Source organism: Brachypodium distachyon, chromosome 1 (genome assembly GCF_000005505.3).
Source record: "Brachypodium distachyon strain Bd21 chromosome 1, Brachypodium_distachyon_v3.0, whole genome shotgun sequence".
Classification (NCBI taxonomy): Eukaryota; Viridiplantae; Streptophyta; class Magnoliopsida; order Poales; family Poaceae; genus Brachypodium; species Brachypodium distachyon.
Genome location: NC_016131.3, coordinates 3,844,503 through 3,863,378, shown reverse-complemented (window position 1 = coordinate 3,863,378; position 18,876 = coordinate 3,844,503). Strand labels below are relative to the sequence as shown.

At 45.1% G+C, this 18,876-nt stretch overlaps 5 protein-coding genes and 1 long non-coding RNA gene across 8 annotated transcripts; 4 read left to right on the top strand and 2 right to left on the bottom strand.

Annotated features, from left to right (window-relative positions):
• Positions 1-178: 178 nt before the first annotated feature.
• Positions 179-841, top strand: LOC104581340 (ATP-dependent DNA helicase PIF6-like). The gene has a single exon (XM_010231154.2). The coding sequence runs from the start codon at positions 179-181 to the stop codon at positions 839-841; it is 663 nt and encodes a 220-aa protein (XP_010229456.2).
• A 2,855-nt stretch (positions 842-3,696) lies between these two features.
• LOC100839862 lies at positions 3,697-5,050 on the top strand. The gene is made up of 5 exons (XR_002962279.1): positions 3,697-3,779; positions 4,118-4,277; positions 4,361-4,640; positions 4,727-4,826; positions 4,925-5,050. It is a non-coding gene; the product is annotated as an uncharacterized LOC100839862 (long non-coding RNA).
• Positions 5,051-6,538: 1,488 nt separating this feature from the next.
• On the top strand, positions 6,539-7,270 carry LOC100834953 (uncharacterized N-acetyltransferase p20). Its single transcript, XM_003557520.4, has one exon. The coding sequence runs from the start codon at positions 6,630-6,632 to the stop codon at positions 7,149-7,151; it is 522 nt and encodes a 173-aa protein (XP_003557568.1). The 5' UTR covers positions 6,539-6,629; the 3' UTR covers positions 7,152-7,270.
• Positions 7,271-7,458: 188 nt separating this feature from the next.
• On the top strand, positions 7,459-8,339 carry LOC100839557. Its single transcript, XM_003559268.4, has one exon. It carries the CDS (start codon positions 7,607-7,609, stop codon positions 8,234-8,236), a length of 630 nt encoding a protein of 209 aa, XP_003559316.1. The 5' UTR covers positions 7,459-7,606; the 3' UTR covers positions 8,237-8,339.
• LOC100831066 (glutamate dehydrogenase 1, mitochondrial) lies at positions 8,313-15,959 on the bottom strand. 3 transcript variants are annotated; one of them, XM_010230197.3, is made up of 9 exons: positions 15,849-15,959; positions 11,294-11,434; positions 10,746-10,859; positions 10,155-10,376; positions 9,995-10,069; positions 9,650-9,766; positions 9,115-9,365; positions 8,962-9,037; positions 8,313-8,869 (listed from the first exon to the last, which is right to left on the bottom strand). In XM_010230197.3, exons 2-9 carry the CDS (start codon positions 11,399-11,401, stop codon positions 8,597-8,599), a joined length of 1,236 nt encoding a protein of 411 aa, XP_010228499.1. In that variant the 5' UTR covers positions 11,402-11,434; positions 15,849-15,959; the 3' UTR covers positions 8,313-8,596. The 3 variants fall into 3 exon arrangements, with proteins under 3 accessions (XP_010228499.1, XP_010228497.1, XP_003557556.1); XM_010230195.3 differs by lacking the exon at positions 15,849-15,959 and adding an exon at positions 13,047-15,380; XM_003557508.4 differs by lacking the exon at positions 15,849-15,959 and adding an exon at positions 11,540-11,669.
• Positions 15,960-16,460: 501 nt separating this feature from the next.
• Positions 16,461-18,474, bottom strand: LOC100828019 (40S ribosomal protein S18). The gene is made up of 4 exons (XM_003557498.4): positions 18,329-18,474; positions 18,082-18,242; positions 17,793-17,981; positions 16,461-16,818 (listed from the first exon to the last, which is right to left on the bottom strand). Exons 1-4 carry the CDS (start codon positions 18,329-18,331, stop codon positions 16,713-16,715), a joined length of 459 nt encoding a protein of 152 aa, XP_003557546.1. The 5' UTR covers positions 18,332-18,474; the 3' UTR covers positions 16,461-16,712.
• Positions 18,475-18,876: the final 402 nt, after the last annotated feature.

Sequence of the window (18,876 nt, the reverse complement as noted above, 5' to 3'; positions counted from 1 at the left end):
TGTGCCGTGTACTGGGAAGGACGCTAACCTCGACAAGCTAATTGAACATGCCTTTCCTTGTCTAGATGAGAACCTGACCGACCCGAATTACATCACATCTTGAGCAATTCTATCGACCAAGAATGAAAATGTCGACATGATAAACTTGAGGATGATAGAGCGTTTTCAAGGTCAAGAGATGGTATATCACAGCTTCGATCGGGCGAAGGATGATCCCCACAACTACTACCCCTCTGAATTTCTCAACTCACTCACTCCAAATGGGCTTCCTCCACATGTTCTAAAGCTGAAGATTAACTGCCTAGTTATACTTCTGTGGAACATCGACCCTGTTAATGGACTATGCAACGGAACAAGGTTGGTTGTTCGGGGGTTTCAAAAAAATCCTATCGATGTTGAGATTGTGCTAGGACAACATGCTGGAAAGAGGGTATTCCTCCCTCGTATTCCCTTGTGCCCCTCCGATGATGAGATGTTCCCTTTTCGGTTTAAGAGGAAGCAATTTCCAATAAGGCTAAGTTTTGCTATGACAATCAACAAGGCACAAGGGCAGACCATTCCTAATGTTGGTGTTTACCTGCCTGATCCTGTTTTCTCCCACGGCCAGTTATACGTCGCGCTGTCTAGAGCCACCGCTAGAAGAAATATAAATATATTAGCCATCTCTAATTGTGACAGGGATGTCCGATCCAAATCTAGAAAGTCTAGAGGAACAAAAACTCGAAAGATCCTAGACACCGCTGGAAATGGCAAAAAGGGCAACGATTTGCTGTCCAAGTCAGCCAAGTCTCAAGGGACAATTACGCGAAACATAGTGTACAGGGAAGTCCTCACAACATAGACATTTGAGCCAATGGTAAAAAGGTTACCATGTAGAAGGCCACAAGCAGTTGTACATACTTTTTACTCATATATGTACAAGGGAGCTCGATTTTGATGTACATTCTCCGTAATGTGTCATGTTCTTAACGACCTGTTTTTTTTATCCTATTAATTGGGAGCTTGCTCATTCCGTGGCTCAATAATTTCTTTATGGCAGTAATGATCGAATGTGCTATTATATTTCTATGTGCTTTCAGATTTTGTAGTGTTTTGGTGGAATGAGAGATATGTACAGAACAAAAGCATAACAGAGATACATGAGCTGAACAAAAGTGACAAAAACATGTTATGCTAGCCTTTAAATTTTGTTGTGTACTTAGTCTAGAGGAACAAAAACTCGAAAGATCCTAGACACCGCTGGAAATGGCAAAAAGGGCAACGATTTTCTGTCCAAGTCTCAAGGGACAATTACGTGAAACATAGTGTACAAGGAAGTCCTCACAACGTAGACATTTGAGCCAATGGTAAAAAGGTTACCATGTAGAAGGCCACAAGCAGTTGTACATACTTTTTACTCATATATGTAAAAGGGAGCTCGATTTTGATGTACATTCTCCGTAATGTGTCATGTTCTTAACGACCTCTTTTTTTATCCTATTAATTGGGAGCTTGCTCATTCCCTGGCTCAATAATTTCTTTATGACAGTAATGATCGAATGTGCTATTATATTTCTATGTGCTTTCAGATTTTGTAGTGTTTTGGAGGAATGAGAGATATGTACATAACAAAAGCATAATAGAGATACATGAACTGAACAAAAGTGACAAAAAAAAATGTTATGCTAGCCTTTAAATTTTGTTGTGTACTTTGCTATCTTTAGAAGATTAACTGAACTTTACCTTGCAGTTATTTTCTCTTCTCTCATCTCTAGAGAATCTTGTTCATTCAACTCATCTTGTAAGTTCCAGTCCGTCATTTTCTAAAAGCAGAGCATGGTTTCTGTTTCACAGGAGCATTCATGAGGGACACCAAAATGTGCTAGTGGTCATCGAACTCTGTACTTCCAATTAAGGAGTTCCTCTGTTTTGGACTGCGGTTGATATTCCAGGAGGAGCTATGTCCATTCACTTGTATATGCGAAAGTGAGTTTGGCTCTTTCTATTTTTGGTCCGATCATACTATCATTTGATAATTCATGTCCGGCTGACTTATTTTGAGTTGTCCAATTATTTTTCCTATGATAAGTTGCAATTCTTTTGTCAATTTTAATTTGCATTGTAAAATACATTGAGTTGATTTCTAATGAATACAGAGAATGCATCTGACTTTCAGGAGAATTACATATTCCTGGCTGTTGGAAGAATGGGGTCAAGTAGTGAGTTGATTGCCCGGCGAGTTGAGTTTGTACATGAGGCAGGTAAGAAAAGCCACCTTATGGATCTGCTATATGCACAAAGAGAGGGTGCAGATCATGGAAACATAATAATTTTGCCTTGCCTGCTATTAGTTCTTTTATTCAATCAATTCTCTGATGTTTTTGTTGTTAGTTTATATTAATTAAGATCAATGTCGATTTCCTATGAGCTGGCTGGCTGTTCCAAAACTTTGTTTCTTCTTGATCTTTCATGTTGCCTGTCGTATCGTGTACTGTATTAGATTGCAAATGCTTGTGCAGTTGCACAGTTGCAGTGCCATTATACAAGCAAAAAATGCACTATCACATTGCTGGATCTGAACCTAGATGTTGGTAACACAATGTACTTGAATGCATAGCTATGTTTCCTGTTTCAATAATAAATAAATAAATGCCTACGGCTATTGTATAGTATGACATGTCTCAGTCACTTCCTCTCTCTTTCATGGTCTTTCATTCACCCCTTCCCTAGACATGCAATCGATTATCTTTGAGCTTTTAGCAGGCCTCTGGTTATCTACCTACAGCCCCCTCCTCTGTTCTGCTAATTTTAGTTCTACTATTACTTAGATAGCGTGTAGTCTTTGTGGTGCTACTGGCCAAAAACACATTGACATGAACCAAAAACACAACATTCTTATTTTCGTATTAGGGTCTTTACCTATTCTGCAAAAAAAGTTGGTACAAAAATAAAAGGTTTGGCGTGTATATAGATGTTGCTGACACAATGTACTTGAATGCCTATAGCTATGTTTCCCATTTGAAAAAAGAAAGAGTCCCTGCATGCTATAGCTATGTTACAGTCTGGTTTGACCTAGTATTGCTTTGCCCTTTCTTTTGTTTCACCATTTCCCCATGTTTGCAATCGATTAGTTTTATGTAGGCCCAAGTTCCCAACCCAAGTAGAATATTTTATAACCCTTCTTACAATTGTTTTTAAACTTCAGTACAGTGAAAGTGACTTCGACAGAACCAAAAAATCAAATCTCTCTCTCTTCCCTGATGTTATATAATCCAAGTAAGTCCTCTCTCTCTCTCTCTCCCGAGCCAGTTCTAAATCTAAATAGATCCCCTCAGTCTCTCCCCAGCCCCTATCTCTCTCCAGTGTTCAATCGAAGATCTGGTTCCTGCTCTGGCTCCCCTCCCCAATCTGCCTCCCCCCTATCTATCTCTCCATGGGAACTGTCAACAACTTCGACCTGTCAATGTATGTGCTCCCCAATATGCTGTTCTCTCCTTGCAGGGGTAGAGCACCAATCACTCTGGATGCGACCTAGCTAGGCAGCAGTTTGCGGATGGGAAAGGAGCTCCTGCTAGCTGGTAAGTCTATCTTGACCATATCTTTTGCTTCTGCTCAGTCTACATCTTCTCTCCCTGAACCATGCCATTAGCACGCTCCAATCTTCACATTCACCCTTCTATATAAATGGTGCTAACCTCTGCCTTCCTTTCCTCAAGAGCACTTTCCTCCTCAGGTGCACAAGCACCACCGAAGTAGAGTGTCTCTCTCCATTGCACTGTAGCACCATCACCAAATAACAGGTCGTCTCCTCTCACCTTTTCTGTAGCATTGGCATATTCATTCCTGATTTGTAGCAGTATAACAATGAATTACATTTCATAGATGCATGCTATTATCTGAAAACTTCATTGTCTATCAGATGATTCTTATCTTTTTCAAATGTGATCTCTTGAAGAGCCCTACATAGTATAACTCATGGTGTTTGTAGTCAGGTTTAATTTTACCATGTGATGCATGAAATTTTTCCATGGAAAGTTACCTGCTAAACTTTTATGTGTTTTATCTTCCTGTCCTTCCCATGATTGGTATTGCCTGTTCATATATGGACTCAGCATTTTCATTGATTGTGTTTTTTTAGCATGAAGCGCCAAAGAGTTTGTGCACCACGTATCCCAACTCTGAAGGATGTCCATCACGGCACCAGATGGAGTTTATGCCTCCGAGTATACCACAAGTTTCATGTTGAGAGAATTGGACATGGTAGGAAGAGGGTCAACTTTGTTCTGTTGGATGCAGAGGTAATGTGTGCACATATTTCCACTTATGAGTTGTTGTATATTTATAGATCATGCAGTATGTAAGTTTTTTTTCGTTCCGATAGGGCACAAAGATGGCTGCCACCATATATGATGACCAAGTTGATTGTTTAGATCCATTACTTAAAGAAGGCATAGCCTATTATGTGTCGATGATGTCTGTTGAACCAATTTCAAGTACGCAGCGATGAATGTTTGTTGATAATCCTTATGAATGTCGTTTCACTTCCGTCACTCAAGTGTTTGAGATGAGAAACATGGGTGAAGGGACTATCCCTTTCTTTCCTCCCTTCCTTCCATGTGATCGAATTTTCCCATCCACTCTTTATAATGACATCTATGTCGGTAAGTTGTGTACTTTACTACTGATTTAGTGTATTTGTAAGAAACAAAAATGTTCTGAGACCTCTTTTCTGTCTATCCCATGTTAGATGTCATTGGAATGGTTTTGTATGTAAGCTCAGTGGCCTTTGCGGATGGCATCTATAATAGGCGAATCCCATTTAGGAATCTTCTTCTGATGGATGACAAGTATGTGTGCTTAGTTGTTTATATTTGAATTCATGAATCTTCCATAATTAATATAGAATTATTCTATGTCTTGGCTGAACTATTTTGTGCATCTACAGGTTTAATTTTGTGAACGTACGTGTGAAGGACAAAATGGAAAGTGGACACACTCGTGCTTGGGCAAGAAGTGCTGAGGAGCGTACAATTGTTATTGTTACCATGCTGAGAGTAAAGCATGTTGTAAGTATGATATGTTAGTGGTTGTTTGCAGCTTCAGCTCGTAAGGATAGATAGATAGCTTATCACCATAAATCTTTGAACATTATTTACCCAGGAATTGTCCTTTCAGATGCAATGTATGTTAGCGAGATACTAGCACCACCTGGAAAAATATTTAAATACATAAAGCAGTGCCAATAAAATAAGTGTGGCGTTCTGTATCAAAACAAATTATTTCACTAAAGAAACTGAGTCAGGTCAGTAAAAGGTGAAACAAATATTAAGCATTGATGTCAACACAAAAGTTTCATGCATCTGAGGTATGTTATAAAAGCTGAACAATATCTCTACTATGATTCACTGGCACAATAAGATTGCAACGAGACATCATGCAGTATTTGAAGATTTGATCCTAGGAAACTGGATTTTATGACATGTGGTTTATATGTCTCCCCAGATGTTGGCATGATACATTGAGATTAATGCTAGAGGATAGATTCAAAATTCACCACAATTAGAACATGCACAGGTCTTAAAGTAGATTGAATGGCCGTGGATTTGGTTGGGTACAAATTAAATGTATGTACCATATAACTAATGGATTTCTCTAATGTGTGATTGTTGTTACTTAACTAGAGCAATGTCTGCATACTACTATCTTCAGATGGGTGCACTTTGGTTCAGATGTTGATGTTGCACGTCAGATGAAGAAGAGGTGATGACTTGTGATGCTTAATCTTATTTGGATATTATTAAAATATTTTGACTAAATCTGTGTATTTTGTAAGATCAACAATGACCTTAGTTGATCTACTTTAAGTCAGCACAAACAGTGAAAGGAGCCTTTTGTAGTCACTTTTTGAGCCAAGGGTGCTAGAAAAAGCAAGAAGTTGAAGCCTTGAGGGACAAACACAAAACACACCAGCTGTGTGTGCATCGATGAAAATGAACCTTTTGCAACCACCTTTCAATGTTTACATATATTTATTTTGTTATTATGGCCTCTTAGCACTACTTGTGGCCTAAATCATGTTATGGTGGATTGGAAAATGTCGTCGCTGTTATGGATGAAAATGTTGTAATTCTACTTTATCACAACTTATGTTATTTTGTGATCTGAATAGCTGTGTTCCTTGTGAGTAAGGATAAAAATCTTTTGAAACTTTTCGTTGTGAGTCTCATTGCAAATGGACATGAGCTTTCTTTTAAGAGTCTGTTCATTACTTCTTGTTGCTTTATGTTAGATAGGTCACCAGGAATTAAATAATAAAGTAAATAGTTTTGGTAAAAATCAAATATGAGAATAGGTGTTATGATTTTTTAGCAATGTAAGGTGGTTCCGTGGCAGCGCACGGACACCTTACTAGTACTAAAATATGTTTAGAAAGTCACTTAATACGGGACGAGCGAGTCCACCTCTTTTCTCATTTTTTTCTCTTCGCTTCCGCCTAAGCAAAATACAATATTTAAATCTTATGATATTATAGCAAAGTTACCCCACAGTCCCACACGGCTTTGCCTACGCTCCACCGGTAAAGCGCCCCACGAGCGAATCCGTGCCCCGTGCTGTCCACAGCAGCGGAGTAGTAGTGTCCAGCACAAGCCATGGTCGAGGTGACCCTCCGGCGCTTCGACCTCTCAGACGTCGACGCCATGATTTCCTGGGCATCGGATCCGGAGGTGGCCGTCTGCTGCAGCTGGGAGCCCTACTCGTCCACGGAGCCCGTCCTCGCCTACCTCAGGGACACCGTGCTCCCTCACCCCTGGTACCGCGCCATCTGCCTCGCCAGCGCCGCCGACGACCGCCCCGTGGGCTTCGTCTCCCTTTCTCTGTCCCCAGAGGAGCGCTGCCGCGGGGAGCTCGGCTACGTGCTGGCCCGCGCGCACTGGGGAAAGGGCGTGGCCACGGCCGCCGTCAAACGCGCGCTGGGCGCGGTGTTCGGCGAGGTGGAGGGGCTTGCGCGCGTGGAGGCGCTCGTGGACGTGGACAACGCGGCGTCGCAGCGCGTGGCGGAGAAGGCCGGGTTCACGCGGGAGGGCGTGCTGCGCAAGCATTACTGGCTCAAGGGCCGTGCCAGGGACCTCGTCATGTTCAGCTTCGTCTCCGGCGACCCCTTGCCGCAGTGAATTAATCGCACCTCCTCCCCTGCTTGATGCCATTGCCATTTGCCAAAAATTGCAACTTTGCAAGTTTAATGCCCGTGTAGTATCTCGGGTGAAATAAGATTTGATGTCCGTGTTGTTAATTTCAGTTCTTTTCATGTGAAACCATTGATGATTGTTCTGATCAATGATTCAGCGTAGCTAGCTATCGGGTGAAATGAGTTTGCTACCAACCAGACCCAGTAGTGGGCTCTTGCCATTTCTGGAAGCGCAAGAGACAGTGGGCGGCAGGGCAGGTAGCCGTGGTATTGTGATGACGTGACTCGCCCGCATCGTTGACGTTGACGTTGACGTGTCGCTCTTGGTCTTGGATCGACCTGGCGAGCACTTTATTCGTACTAGGCTGCCAGCTTTATTCGACCGCTGCATCCATCCCATCCATTGTCTCAAACAAGACTTGTGCGAAACAAGGCTCGGGGATGGAGGAGCAAGGAGCGCCTGCTGCCGGGACGCCGGAGCCGGAGCCGGAGCGCGCGGAGAAGGTGGTGACACTCCGGCCGTTCGACCTCGCCGACGCCGACGACGTGATTACGTGGGCATCGGACCCCGTGGTCACGGCCTCCATGCCATGGGCATCGGGCCCTTGCCCGACTCGTGAATCCCTGCTCGCGTTCCTCCGGGACGGGGACAGCGCGCCGCCGCACCCATGGGTCCGCGCCGTCTGCCTCGGCTCCGTCAGCGGCGGCGGGGGCGCCGTGGTTGGCGCGGTGGCGGTGACGCCGACGGACGACTGGTGCCGGGCGGAGATCGGGGTCGTGCTGGCGCGCGCGCGCTGGAGCGTGGGCCTGGCCGCGGCGGCCATGAGGCGGGCGGTGGCCGAGGTCTTCGTCGATGGCGGCGCTCCTCGCGGCGGAACCCTGGAAGGCGTGGAGCGCGTGGAGGCGGTGGTCGAGGCCCGCGGCGGCGGCGGCGATGCGAGCCGGCGCGCGCTGGAGGAGGCCGGGTTCCGCCGCGAGGCCGTGCTGCGGAGCTACCGCGCCGTCGAGGGCCAACTCAGGGACATGGCCATCTACAGCTTCATCTCCACCGACCCACTACTCCTGCACTGATGTTGTTTTTTCTCTTCCTTTCGAAAAAGACGAATTCCTTCCTCGACTGATGTTGCCATGGGGAGATCCCAACAAATTTTATTCCGAGTCCCCAAAATTCATAGATCAGACGAGTGGGTAGACCCAAAAGTTTTGCCAAGAAAGCGAAATTACATTAATTTCCTGCGTTTAATCAACTACGAATTGCAAGAACATGGTACAGCGCCCGGCGGCAAGATCGATCGATCGATCAGCCTCCAAGAGTCCAATCCAATAGATGGAGGCCAAAACAACACATACATGGACGACTTATTGGAATCATTCTTGTTGAGTCCTGATTTATGTATCCCCAATGGAATCCCATTCCCGGCTGGAGAGCAATCAGGCTTCCCAGCCGCGGAGGACGGTGGCGCGGGCGACGCGGTTGACGCCGAGGGTGAAGGCGCCCATGCGGAGGTCGCAGTGGTGCGCCCTGCACATGTCCTTGGTGTCCCTGAAGGCCCGGGCGATGTACGTCCTCAGCTCCCGGTTCACCTTCTCCTCGTCCCACATGAAACCCTGGATGTTCTGCACCCACTCGAAGTAGCTCACCGTCACCCCGCCCGAGTTCGCCAGGATGTCCGGCAGGATCAGCACACCTTTCTTCGCCAGAATCTGCAAAACCAGCCAATCCGGTTACGTTTGTAATTTACTGTCAGTATGCATGCCAAGTCTGTCAAATGTGTATATGGTTTCGATGTTCTTGCCTCGTCAGCCTCAGGGTCTGTCGGGTGGTTCGCGGCCTCGATGATGTACTTCGCTTTGATGTCATTAGCATTGTCCCTGGAGTGAAGAACAATCTTTCATTTAGTAGAAAATGTTTTGCAAACAGAAGGTAGTATAGGAAGAAGAAGATTTACTTGTTTATGACTCCCCCCAGCGCTGCGGGGACGAGGACGTCGCAGTCTTCGATGAGAAGAGAGCTGGGGTCGACGGCGTCGCCTCCGGCGAAGCCCTTGATCCCGCGCTTCTCTGCCGAGTGCTTCACTAGCTCGGGGATGTCGAGGCCATTGCTGTTCTTGATAGCTCCTGTGACATCACTGATGGCGATCACCTTGCCGCCCGCTTCAGTGATCAGTTGAGCAGCCCAGGAGCCAACATTGCCGAATCCCTGAAAATGCAGATATGATAAGGGGATATAGTAGTTTCTCATCTCTGTCAGACAGCCTTTGCAGATCACTGGATAAAACACTTTAGCAAATTTAATTTTGTAATCAACAGTTGAGAAGCAGATAGTATTATGCAATCCACTGACGTTTACTTTTCTGTAAAAAGAAATATTTAAGAAATCCTTAGTTTATGCTGCATGCTTACAGTGATTTCATGATCATACTGCACTGGGTTCTAATTTTCTCATATTTTAAGGACAAAGAGGTTAAGTCACACATCATTTACCTGTATTACAAACCTCTGGCCTGCAATGCCTTTACCATGCTCTGCTAGTAAGGCTTCAGTAGCAAACAGAACTCCCCTTCCAGTAGCCGCATCTCTTCCCAGAGATCCTCCAAGGTCCTGTATTGAGCAACAAAGTTCATGGACATGTGTAGGATAACTAGAAACTAACTTCCTCTGAACAATCAAACCCTGGCATTTCCATCTGAGGAACCATTATGTTTTACTAAACATCATAGTCTTGACAAAAAATTATTGTTGAATTCTTGAGGATATCTTCCAATTTTCATCTGGAAACATCAACTGCATTGCGCATTAACATGATAGAGCTGAAGGATTGAGACTTACAACAGGCTTCCCTGTCACCACAGCAGGCGAGTAACCATGAAACTTGGAGTACTCATCCAGCATCCATGCCATTGTCTGCCTCCAAGCAACAAGTAAAAGAAACCATATCAGGTTACAGATTGGATTTTTCTCAGCAAATATACATAGAAAACAAAATGACCTGCGCATTGGTTCCCATATCAGGAGCCGGAACATCGGTGTGGATGCCGATTAAGTCGTGGATTTTCTGGGTGAAAACTCGGGTAAGTCGCTCGAGCTCTGATATGCTCAGATCTCCAGGGCTGCATCCTATGCCACCTTTAGCTCCTCCATATGGGATATTAGCCACCGCCGTTTTCCATGTCATTAGTTGTGCCAACGCATTGACCTCGTCAGGATCAACCTGAATTTTATCATAGCTTTTCAGTGCAAGAATGTACTACTGCAATAGACAATCTTGATTTCAGTTTCTGAAGCCGGTGTTGGTGCATACACATGAAGGCCCTCTACAGAAACTAATCTACAATGCACCAGAAACTAATTTATGATAACTTTGCCTGTACTATTGAAGGTAGATATTGCAAAACTAATTCAAAAGTTGAACAATTAGTTATCTCAACTACCGGATTATGCTAAGTATGACAGATTCCTGAAGAAAGAGGAATTTATGCCGAAGGACCATGTCAAGTCTGCAACAGTGCAGCAAGAATCAAGTACTGAATGGTTTTATCATGATGAACAGAAGAACCCAGGAATATATGTATTTGCTCACCTCATGGTGGTATCTGATTCCACCCTTCATAGGACCCCTGGCATTGTCATGTTGCACCCTGAACCCCACATAGGATGCTAATGTCCCATCATCTTTCGGAATTGTGCATTCAACCTGCAACCACACAGAACTCCATGTTAGTGAAGAATGGGACATACACTTCACCGGAAGCATGATCATAAGTTTGAAGGATCCTGCACACGGCTTGACCTTACAGAGTAAATGATTCAGGTTCAGGAACTTTGTTGCCTTATTCAGCAGGAATATCACTCTGAATAACTTAATATAGACGCAGCAAGCAAGAGAGAGTAATGGGGAAAAATCATGTTAAGTGGAGTAGTAAACAAAAAAAATACCAAAAATATCTAGTTGCTTGGCTAAGGACTCATAAATCTATGGACCAGGTGAAACAATAATCATGGGTCAACTTCCCCAAGGCCCAAGGTGAAAGTTTTGAATAATCTCTGAGCTCCATAAACCAAGAACGGCATACATGCCCGTCCAGATTCACTCTCCACATCCAGAAAAAAACAAGATGGATCGTTTACCTTGATCTCCCTGAACGGGATGAGCAAGCTCTTCTCCAGCTTGGAGTCCAGACCCAGCAGTTTGGCCGCCTGCTTGAAGTTCCTGCTGGTCGCTGCCAGTGCATTCATCCTGTTCGACGAAATGCCCCTTCAGAGCCGCACCTGAAACGGATCATTAGACCAGACGGGACGATGAGCAATAACGCAAGCAAAGTAATCGCAAGAGACAGAATGATCAGGTAACCCAAAGAACCAAGGATAATCTACCTTTAATATTACCAAGTCGCAGTAAAGTGTTAGTGGCGACTGACGAGCAAACAGGGGAGCAGCGCAAAGACTATTGGAGGAGTTTCAGCCTTTCAGGGCAGGTAGGTAGTAACTATATATAGGCACACAGTCACACAGAGCTATCACAGCTTCTATACCGAGCCAAAAAAATCAATATCAATCAAATTTTATTTCAATATTAATTGAGTATCGCTATTTTAAAATATTATTAGTTCATCAACATATTTATTTTATTAATATATTATTAATATTTTAATTTACTCATCATTAATTATATCGATCAAATTTATTACTACCTTTATTAATATTTTAATTACTAAATATCATCTCTGATTGTTTTTTTTTATTTCTTGAAAACATCATGCAATTCAGCCAAGAATCGGTAAAAGGCGTGTTCCTCTCCATGCAGCAATAACCGATTACTCATTCCGTTATGCATGTACTCGGCTGTGCCTGTACTGAAGCTTGCCAGCCATATGCAGTTGATGATATGCTGACGATGAACAAGCACATGTGACCGCTGACAAGATAAAAAAATTTGAAGCGAAAGATGGATGATTCTCTACCTTATATCCATTTAAAGACGGCTGAAATACAAATAGTACGATTCCACGGCCAAGATCAGGAGATGAACAAGTTGGAAAAAGCACGTGGCTGACTCAGACCGTGAAACGCTGGGGAATTATTCAGCTAACCCGGTTTCGCATTCAGATCGTAACACAAAATTAATTTTTAAAATAAGAAAAATGTGGTAGAAAAATTAAGAAAAAATGAGACGATTTATCGGCCAAACTTGGACCTGGTCCAGGCAGGCACTGCGGCATGTGAAGCATATGCCATATCTATTTTTGTGACTCGCCTTGAAAGAAAATAATCACCTAAAAAATATATTGTTGTCTCATGTGGAGAAGAGAGAGATCACATGCCATGATATATATATGTGGGCAGTGCAGACTCTAAATCAGGGATAATTAAATGAACTTGTGAGTACAGTTTTATATTATGTCAGCTATAGGATAAGAAGGCATAAGTTCCAGCAAGCCGAGTGCACCTTGCTGAAAAGCAGGAAGAATTGGGGGAGCAAGACAATCCGACACCACCTAGAAAAATCATAGATGGATTGAAAGTGGTTTAGCTGCCTACATTCCACAATCTCAAGATTCCAGATTTTACAATACCTGCATTATTGTTCTTTTTGTTGCTTGTTTTTGTGATGCTCTAAAAAGAATGAAAAAAAATAAGAGTAGGCCAGTAAAGCACTATCACAACAGATATGATAATGAAGCCAATATTTTCAGTTCAAAGCCTGGATTAATTAAAGATAGATATCATCACAGATGCACAGACGTGTACAAAAGCTCTAGAAGGGAACATTTAGAACTACAAAGTCGAGAACAATATAACCTTTTCTTGATCATGTATATAACGTTAGAACAATCAGATTTCAAATTTAAGGAGAAGGCAGTATAAGACTTTGTTTTCACACCTGATTGGAGTACTGAGCGAGCGAAGAAGCGGCTGGGGAATTTCGTCCACGCTGTTATGACATTCGGGCAGAGGGTTATGTGGGATTTTATAGAGGAGAGACGGTTCGGAATGATATGTGTGGAATGTGTCCGGAGATATGGGGGAATCGGAAATGTAGGTTCTCCCAAAGTCTTGGCGACTGGAAATGCACATATGATTCCGGTTGAGTTGGGCGTGTTGCACTTGCATCTCATTCCAATTCCACGCAGCCATGCTATTCGGGGGCCAATTGGGTAGTAAAGGGTCCACTCTCCTTTGGTTATTTCCTCTCTTTGTTCCATAATTTCTAGAAATGACTTGGCCATTGGCACCCCCCTCGTCCATATGGAACTATGGACAGAATTCATGAGAGTCCCTATGGCACAAAACTCCCAGCCACATAATTCTGGTACGACAGAGTACGTAAGGAGATGAACCAAGATGCTAACCCACCAACCAATTGAGTTCAAGAGACTTCTCACATCGGAGAAAAGATTACCGTGTCATGTTGTGATTCACATGTCCTCGTAACCATGTGATTAACATGTCCTCTAAAGAAGACGGTCCATATGTGAAGAAACACCTGGCATTCTTCAAATCCAAACCAAATGTGTTGCGCAACGGAAAGCTACGGGCCATGAATTATGAGTTATGACGCAGCCGCATCGTCCTCACGTCACCGGGGGGAGACCCGCGGGATACGTCGTGCAAATTGGCGCAATTGGAGTCCAGCAGCATCACCACCCGCGGGTGGTGCCCAGTTGGTTTAGAATTTGTCCATAGATGGATGGGTTACTTGTGTTTCTTTCATGGGCAATGCATAGATCACTACTAGGCCTTTATGGATGTATCATGGGTGAAGCATCACGCTGCATTAGGCCAGTAAAGCACACTCAAAAGAAAGGTTCCAACCTTGGTATACACCCAACTTGTCACCGAGTCTTCTGGGTCACTGTTCTAGAGCCAGCGTTGGATGATAGTCACAGAATTCCTTTCAGGATTTATATTTGTATCCAGGAAGTTTTTTTTTTCGAAACGGAGGCAAAAGCTTTGCCTCGTCTCATTAAAAAAGAAGAAGTTTCTACGCCCGGTTAATTTATGAAAAACCGGGCAAAAACCGGTATGGCCCCGAGGACACCACTAGCCGACCTGGCTACCCATACACACTCCACACAAACTGCTGGGAAATGACCGTCGTTGAGGTTGCCCGCAGGTGTCATCGTCATCACACATCACTCCCCGAGCTGGCGACTCCGACTTCACCACAAATGACCACCAACAGAGCCTTCGCCGCAACAGCCACCTAGAACTTGCACCGGCCTATGCCAAACAATCGACCAACACGCCAACAAGGCCACTTCGAATCTGGTGACAAGCTTCACATCAACTTCCAATCACGAGGCACCATCACCATCAAGTTGCAAGAGGCACCCGACACGTCCGCCACGTTGGCATCGTCATCGACAAACAGTCCCTCGCTCCCTCGGACCGGCGACTCCGACTTCACCATATATGGACACAGAAGAGACCTCTCAACACTGAAGCTCTGATCACGCCGTGACATGGCAGACGCACGCCTACTACCTTCATCACACAGACAAGCCCCCAAACATGTGTTGGCACTTCAAATCAGCAGCTTTCCACAGAACTCACCTCAGCAGCTCGCCGTGGAACCATGCCCAGACAACACCAGAAGGCCACAGCACCTCAAACCAAACACAGGCTAACCCATGACCCGCCGGAACTCAGATCAGATGCCAATGAAGGCAAACCCCGGAACCTGCCGAAGTTGCAACTGTCACAGACCACACTGTCTTCCATCACCTTGCAGCCCACCATCAACGCAGGGAACAACAAGCCGCTGCCCATGTGAACCATCGAGTTCAGCGATGGCAGCGCCTCCGCACTGCCACACAGCGCCGAAACCCTTCCACGGAGCACAGAGAGCACAGTCGTCGGAGCCCAGTCACCTGCACACGGCCGCACGCCCTCCCCGGGACGACTCAGATCCAGCCCGTAGCCGGCCCAGATCCAGGCCCGCAGCCTGCTTGCAGCCTTCCTAGCAGCTGCGCGCCGCCGCCACAAGACCAAGGGTTGCCAGAGCCGCCGCCGCCGACCCGCGCCCCTTCGCCACTTCCAGATGCCAGCCAAGCCCCGCCGCCACCGTCGCCCACACGGGCTTAGCCCGGCAGCGTCATCCGGCGGCGGCGAGGGACAGGAGGAAGGGTGGAGGGGTCTGGCGGCGGCGGCGCTTAGGTCACGCCCGAGCCGCCCCTCCTGGAGCGACGCGGACGCTGCTCGTGCTTTGTATTCTACCGCTCCCCGTATCCAGGAAGTTAAAAACAATAAAATTTTCTACTGTATATAGCTTTTTGGTACGATGATATTTTTTTTTATTACAGGAACTTATACACTGAAGTCAACGTCTACCTTCGTATGGTGTAAAGGCCATACTTATAAGCCAATCTGGATGTTGATTAGGACGACCACTTAGAAGTAAAAATAAACTCCTGGCAACTTTCTGTTAAGATCTACTCCACTCCGTATTGAATTTATCGTGTTGGTGATGCTACTTTAAAACTTAGAACAGCAAGTTGCAGTGGTAGGCAGAAACGAATCAACGATAGTCGAGGAACAAACATGATGATGCACAAAAACTAGAAATTGGAGCTACGTGACACCTCGAGATTGCTAAGCTGTGAGACCACCCAAATTAACAAATCACAATGTACAGCAGGCACAGAGAATAGAGAAAAGATAAAGCGAGTGAGAAGAAAAATACTCAGAGCTACGCCTGCGTGACTCCTCTAGCTTGCAGTTAGCACTGTCATCATGCACTTGGCAGTCTTCCACAAACCTCTCCAGCAAATGTGTATATAGTTTAGGAAGTGGTAAAGGCAGGATATGTAAAATGCTTCTAAAGTGGCAAAGCTGATCTAGCCATAATCCTGAGGACGCTGAGTGGAGAAATCATACACCAACATGCCAGCTGCGAATTCCGTAACGAAACAGGTTGCAGGTTACAAAATGTCAATTTCAGAACTCATAAGCACAGGCCTGAGTCCACGAGTCCCATCTCAAAATTGTTCTAGTACAGTGTCAAAAAATCTAACGATAATCCTGAGTGGCAACTCAGCCAGACACTCAAGCATGCCAGCGACCGAACCATTTTGCACAAGCACAGCCGCCATACACGGTACACCCACCACAATTTTTGTGCTCTATCATAATACCAAATGCCAGAGTGGAATAAATACGATCAACAGAAAGAACATGAAAGGTGCCCGTTAAGATCAAAAGCATTTCCAAACCTTGGCAAAGAGCTGGGACATCACAGCAGACAGCATTGAGATGCATTGACTGAAATGATTGCGCACAGAAACGGGCAAAACACTTATAAGCTCTAAGCCATGCATCTGCATCAAACATTGAAAGGAGACGATCCACAACAGGATCATGGGAACGAAAGTACTCTTGGAGTTCAAAAAGGAATTCAGGATACAATATATTGAAGTTGCAGAACTGCAAAATAGTATCTAGGGCAAAACATCATCCAAGGTTATAGTCTAAACGGGGACACTTCATTAAGACTCTCCAAATGACCAACACAGATGTAGGGACAAGATATGCGAGGTCAACATAAAGCTTATCGCTTCTTGGAGACACCAACAGTCTTTCCTCTCCTGCCAGTAGTCTTGGTGTGCTGTCCACGAACACGAACACCCCAGTAGTGACGCAGACCACGATGGTTCCTGGAGAAGACAATGTGTGAGCATAAGAGATCTCATATAATTACACACTAGGTCATGTGACTGGCATCCTAAAGTTCAAGGCCTGGGCCACAGGGAACATCATGCAGCTCTTGGAAACAATGGGGACTTTAGATCACATATTCACATACAAAGGATACTGCAAGAGCATGCATGAAGAAAATTGACAAACAAACATAATTATCAATTATCCAGTAAGATCAGACTCGTTGCCGAGGATGTCCACGGGAAGACTGTCCTCACAACCTTCTGGGTAATTATCTATTCGTCATTGAAGGATTGTTGATTCTATGCTATTGTTTATGTTGCTAACCAGTTTTTTTTCTTATATTACAGCATGGATCGAACACAAAAAACAGCCATCCCTCACCGATACAGAACTGAACTACTGGGATATAGGGCTGTCTGCATCTACAAGTAATGCGCTCAAACTGAGTCTAACCAATGACCAAATTGAACTTTTATTAACGAAAGCTAGAGCTAGAATGAATACACATGACATAATTGAGACCAATATAATATCAGACAGGTGAAAACTCACCAGGCCACCCACACAATCGCACAATATACCTCCAGGAACTACATGTAGTTGCATCACAGCTTAATTATGTAGATGGAAGCATAGACTCAAATGCTAACACATGCATGTCTAAAACCGTGCAGAACACACTCTAAAATGAAGAAAGTCAGATTCACTACCCACGCATTTCAGGCATTATAATTTTTGCAAGATTGGCCTCGAGCAGCCCACGATGCCTATACACAACCCTCGCTAATTTAGTACAAGAGCTAAACTGTATAGTATAGTATAGCGCACCAAATGCTATTGCTACTTAAGCATTCTACAATGTCAGGTGCGACTGCCAGCAATAGTAGTATCTAATACATCACCATAAAACAACCAATATGAGTAACAGTAGCAGGCAGAAACAAAAAAAAGGACGCATTCATCAAACCTGATCTTCTTGAGCCTCTCGAGGTCGTCCCTGAGCTTCATGTCGAGGGCGTTGGAGACGACCTGGGAGAACCTGCCGTCCTTGTAGTCCTTCTTCCTGTTAAGGAACCAGTCGGGGACCTTGAACTGGCGCGGGTTGGCCACCACATGCATCAGCCGGTCCAACTCCTCCGGCGTGAGCTCTCCAGCCCTGCACTCGCACAAAACACAACACACGGCTCAGACTCACGCACCACCATGACGAGATCTGACAGGGGGAAAGAGGAAGGAGGAGAAGGAGGGTTCCTTGCCTCTTGTTCATGTCGATGTCGGCCTTCTTGCAGACGATGTTGGAGAAGCGGCGGCCCACACCCTTGATGGAGGTCAGCGCGAACATGATCTTCTGCTTCCCATCGACGTTGGTGTTGAGCAGACGCAGGATGTGCTGGAACTCCTCACCCGCGATCAGAGACTGCGACCAAAAGCACCGGAAACGTCAGCGAAGAAATACGGCGGAGAGAGAGCACGCGGGCGGAGAGGCGAGACGTGAGAGCTCACCATGGCTGCGGTCGGCGGCTGCGGCGGCGGCGGCTCTCGCAGGGGGGCAGGAGGCAGGGGTGGGAGTTCGCGCGACTAAGGTTTTGCAAGCGGGGTTGCGAGGACGATTATATACCAAAGGATGAAACCCTAGCTTTATCGGACGGCTGTGATCTTGTGGAGTGCGGATATCTGCGAACTCCGTGGTGTTGGGCTTTGGTAGGCCTCAAATGGGCCGTTACAGGAACCTTGCCTTCCGTCGTTTATTCCACTTATCGAGACTTTGGTTCGCCTTAGGGCCTGTTGGGCCTCTTGGGATTGTAGATTTCCCTCAAAAAAAAGAGAGGGATTGTAGATTTGTCGTTCATTTTTGTCCTCGAGATTGCTTAATTCTTCTTAATTCAATGGGATTGGTTCCAAACCTAATAAGGCCTTAAGAAAAAACAACACCTTTTTAAGATATGTTTTTGTGTGTATTTTATCCTTGGTGCATTGGTGAAGCACAGTGCACTGATATTCATTGGGGCCTTTTTTTTTTCAATGGCCTGTCTTCATGATTGTTCTTCTTA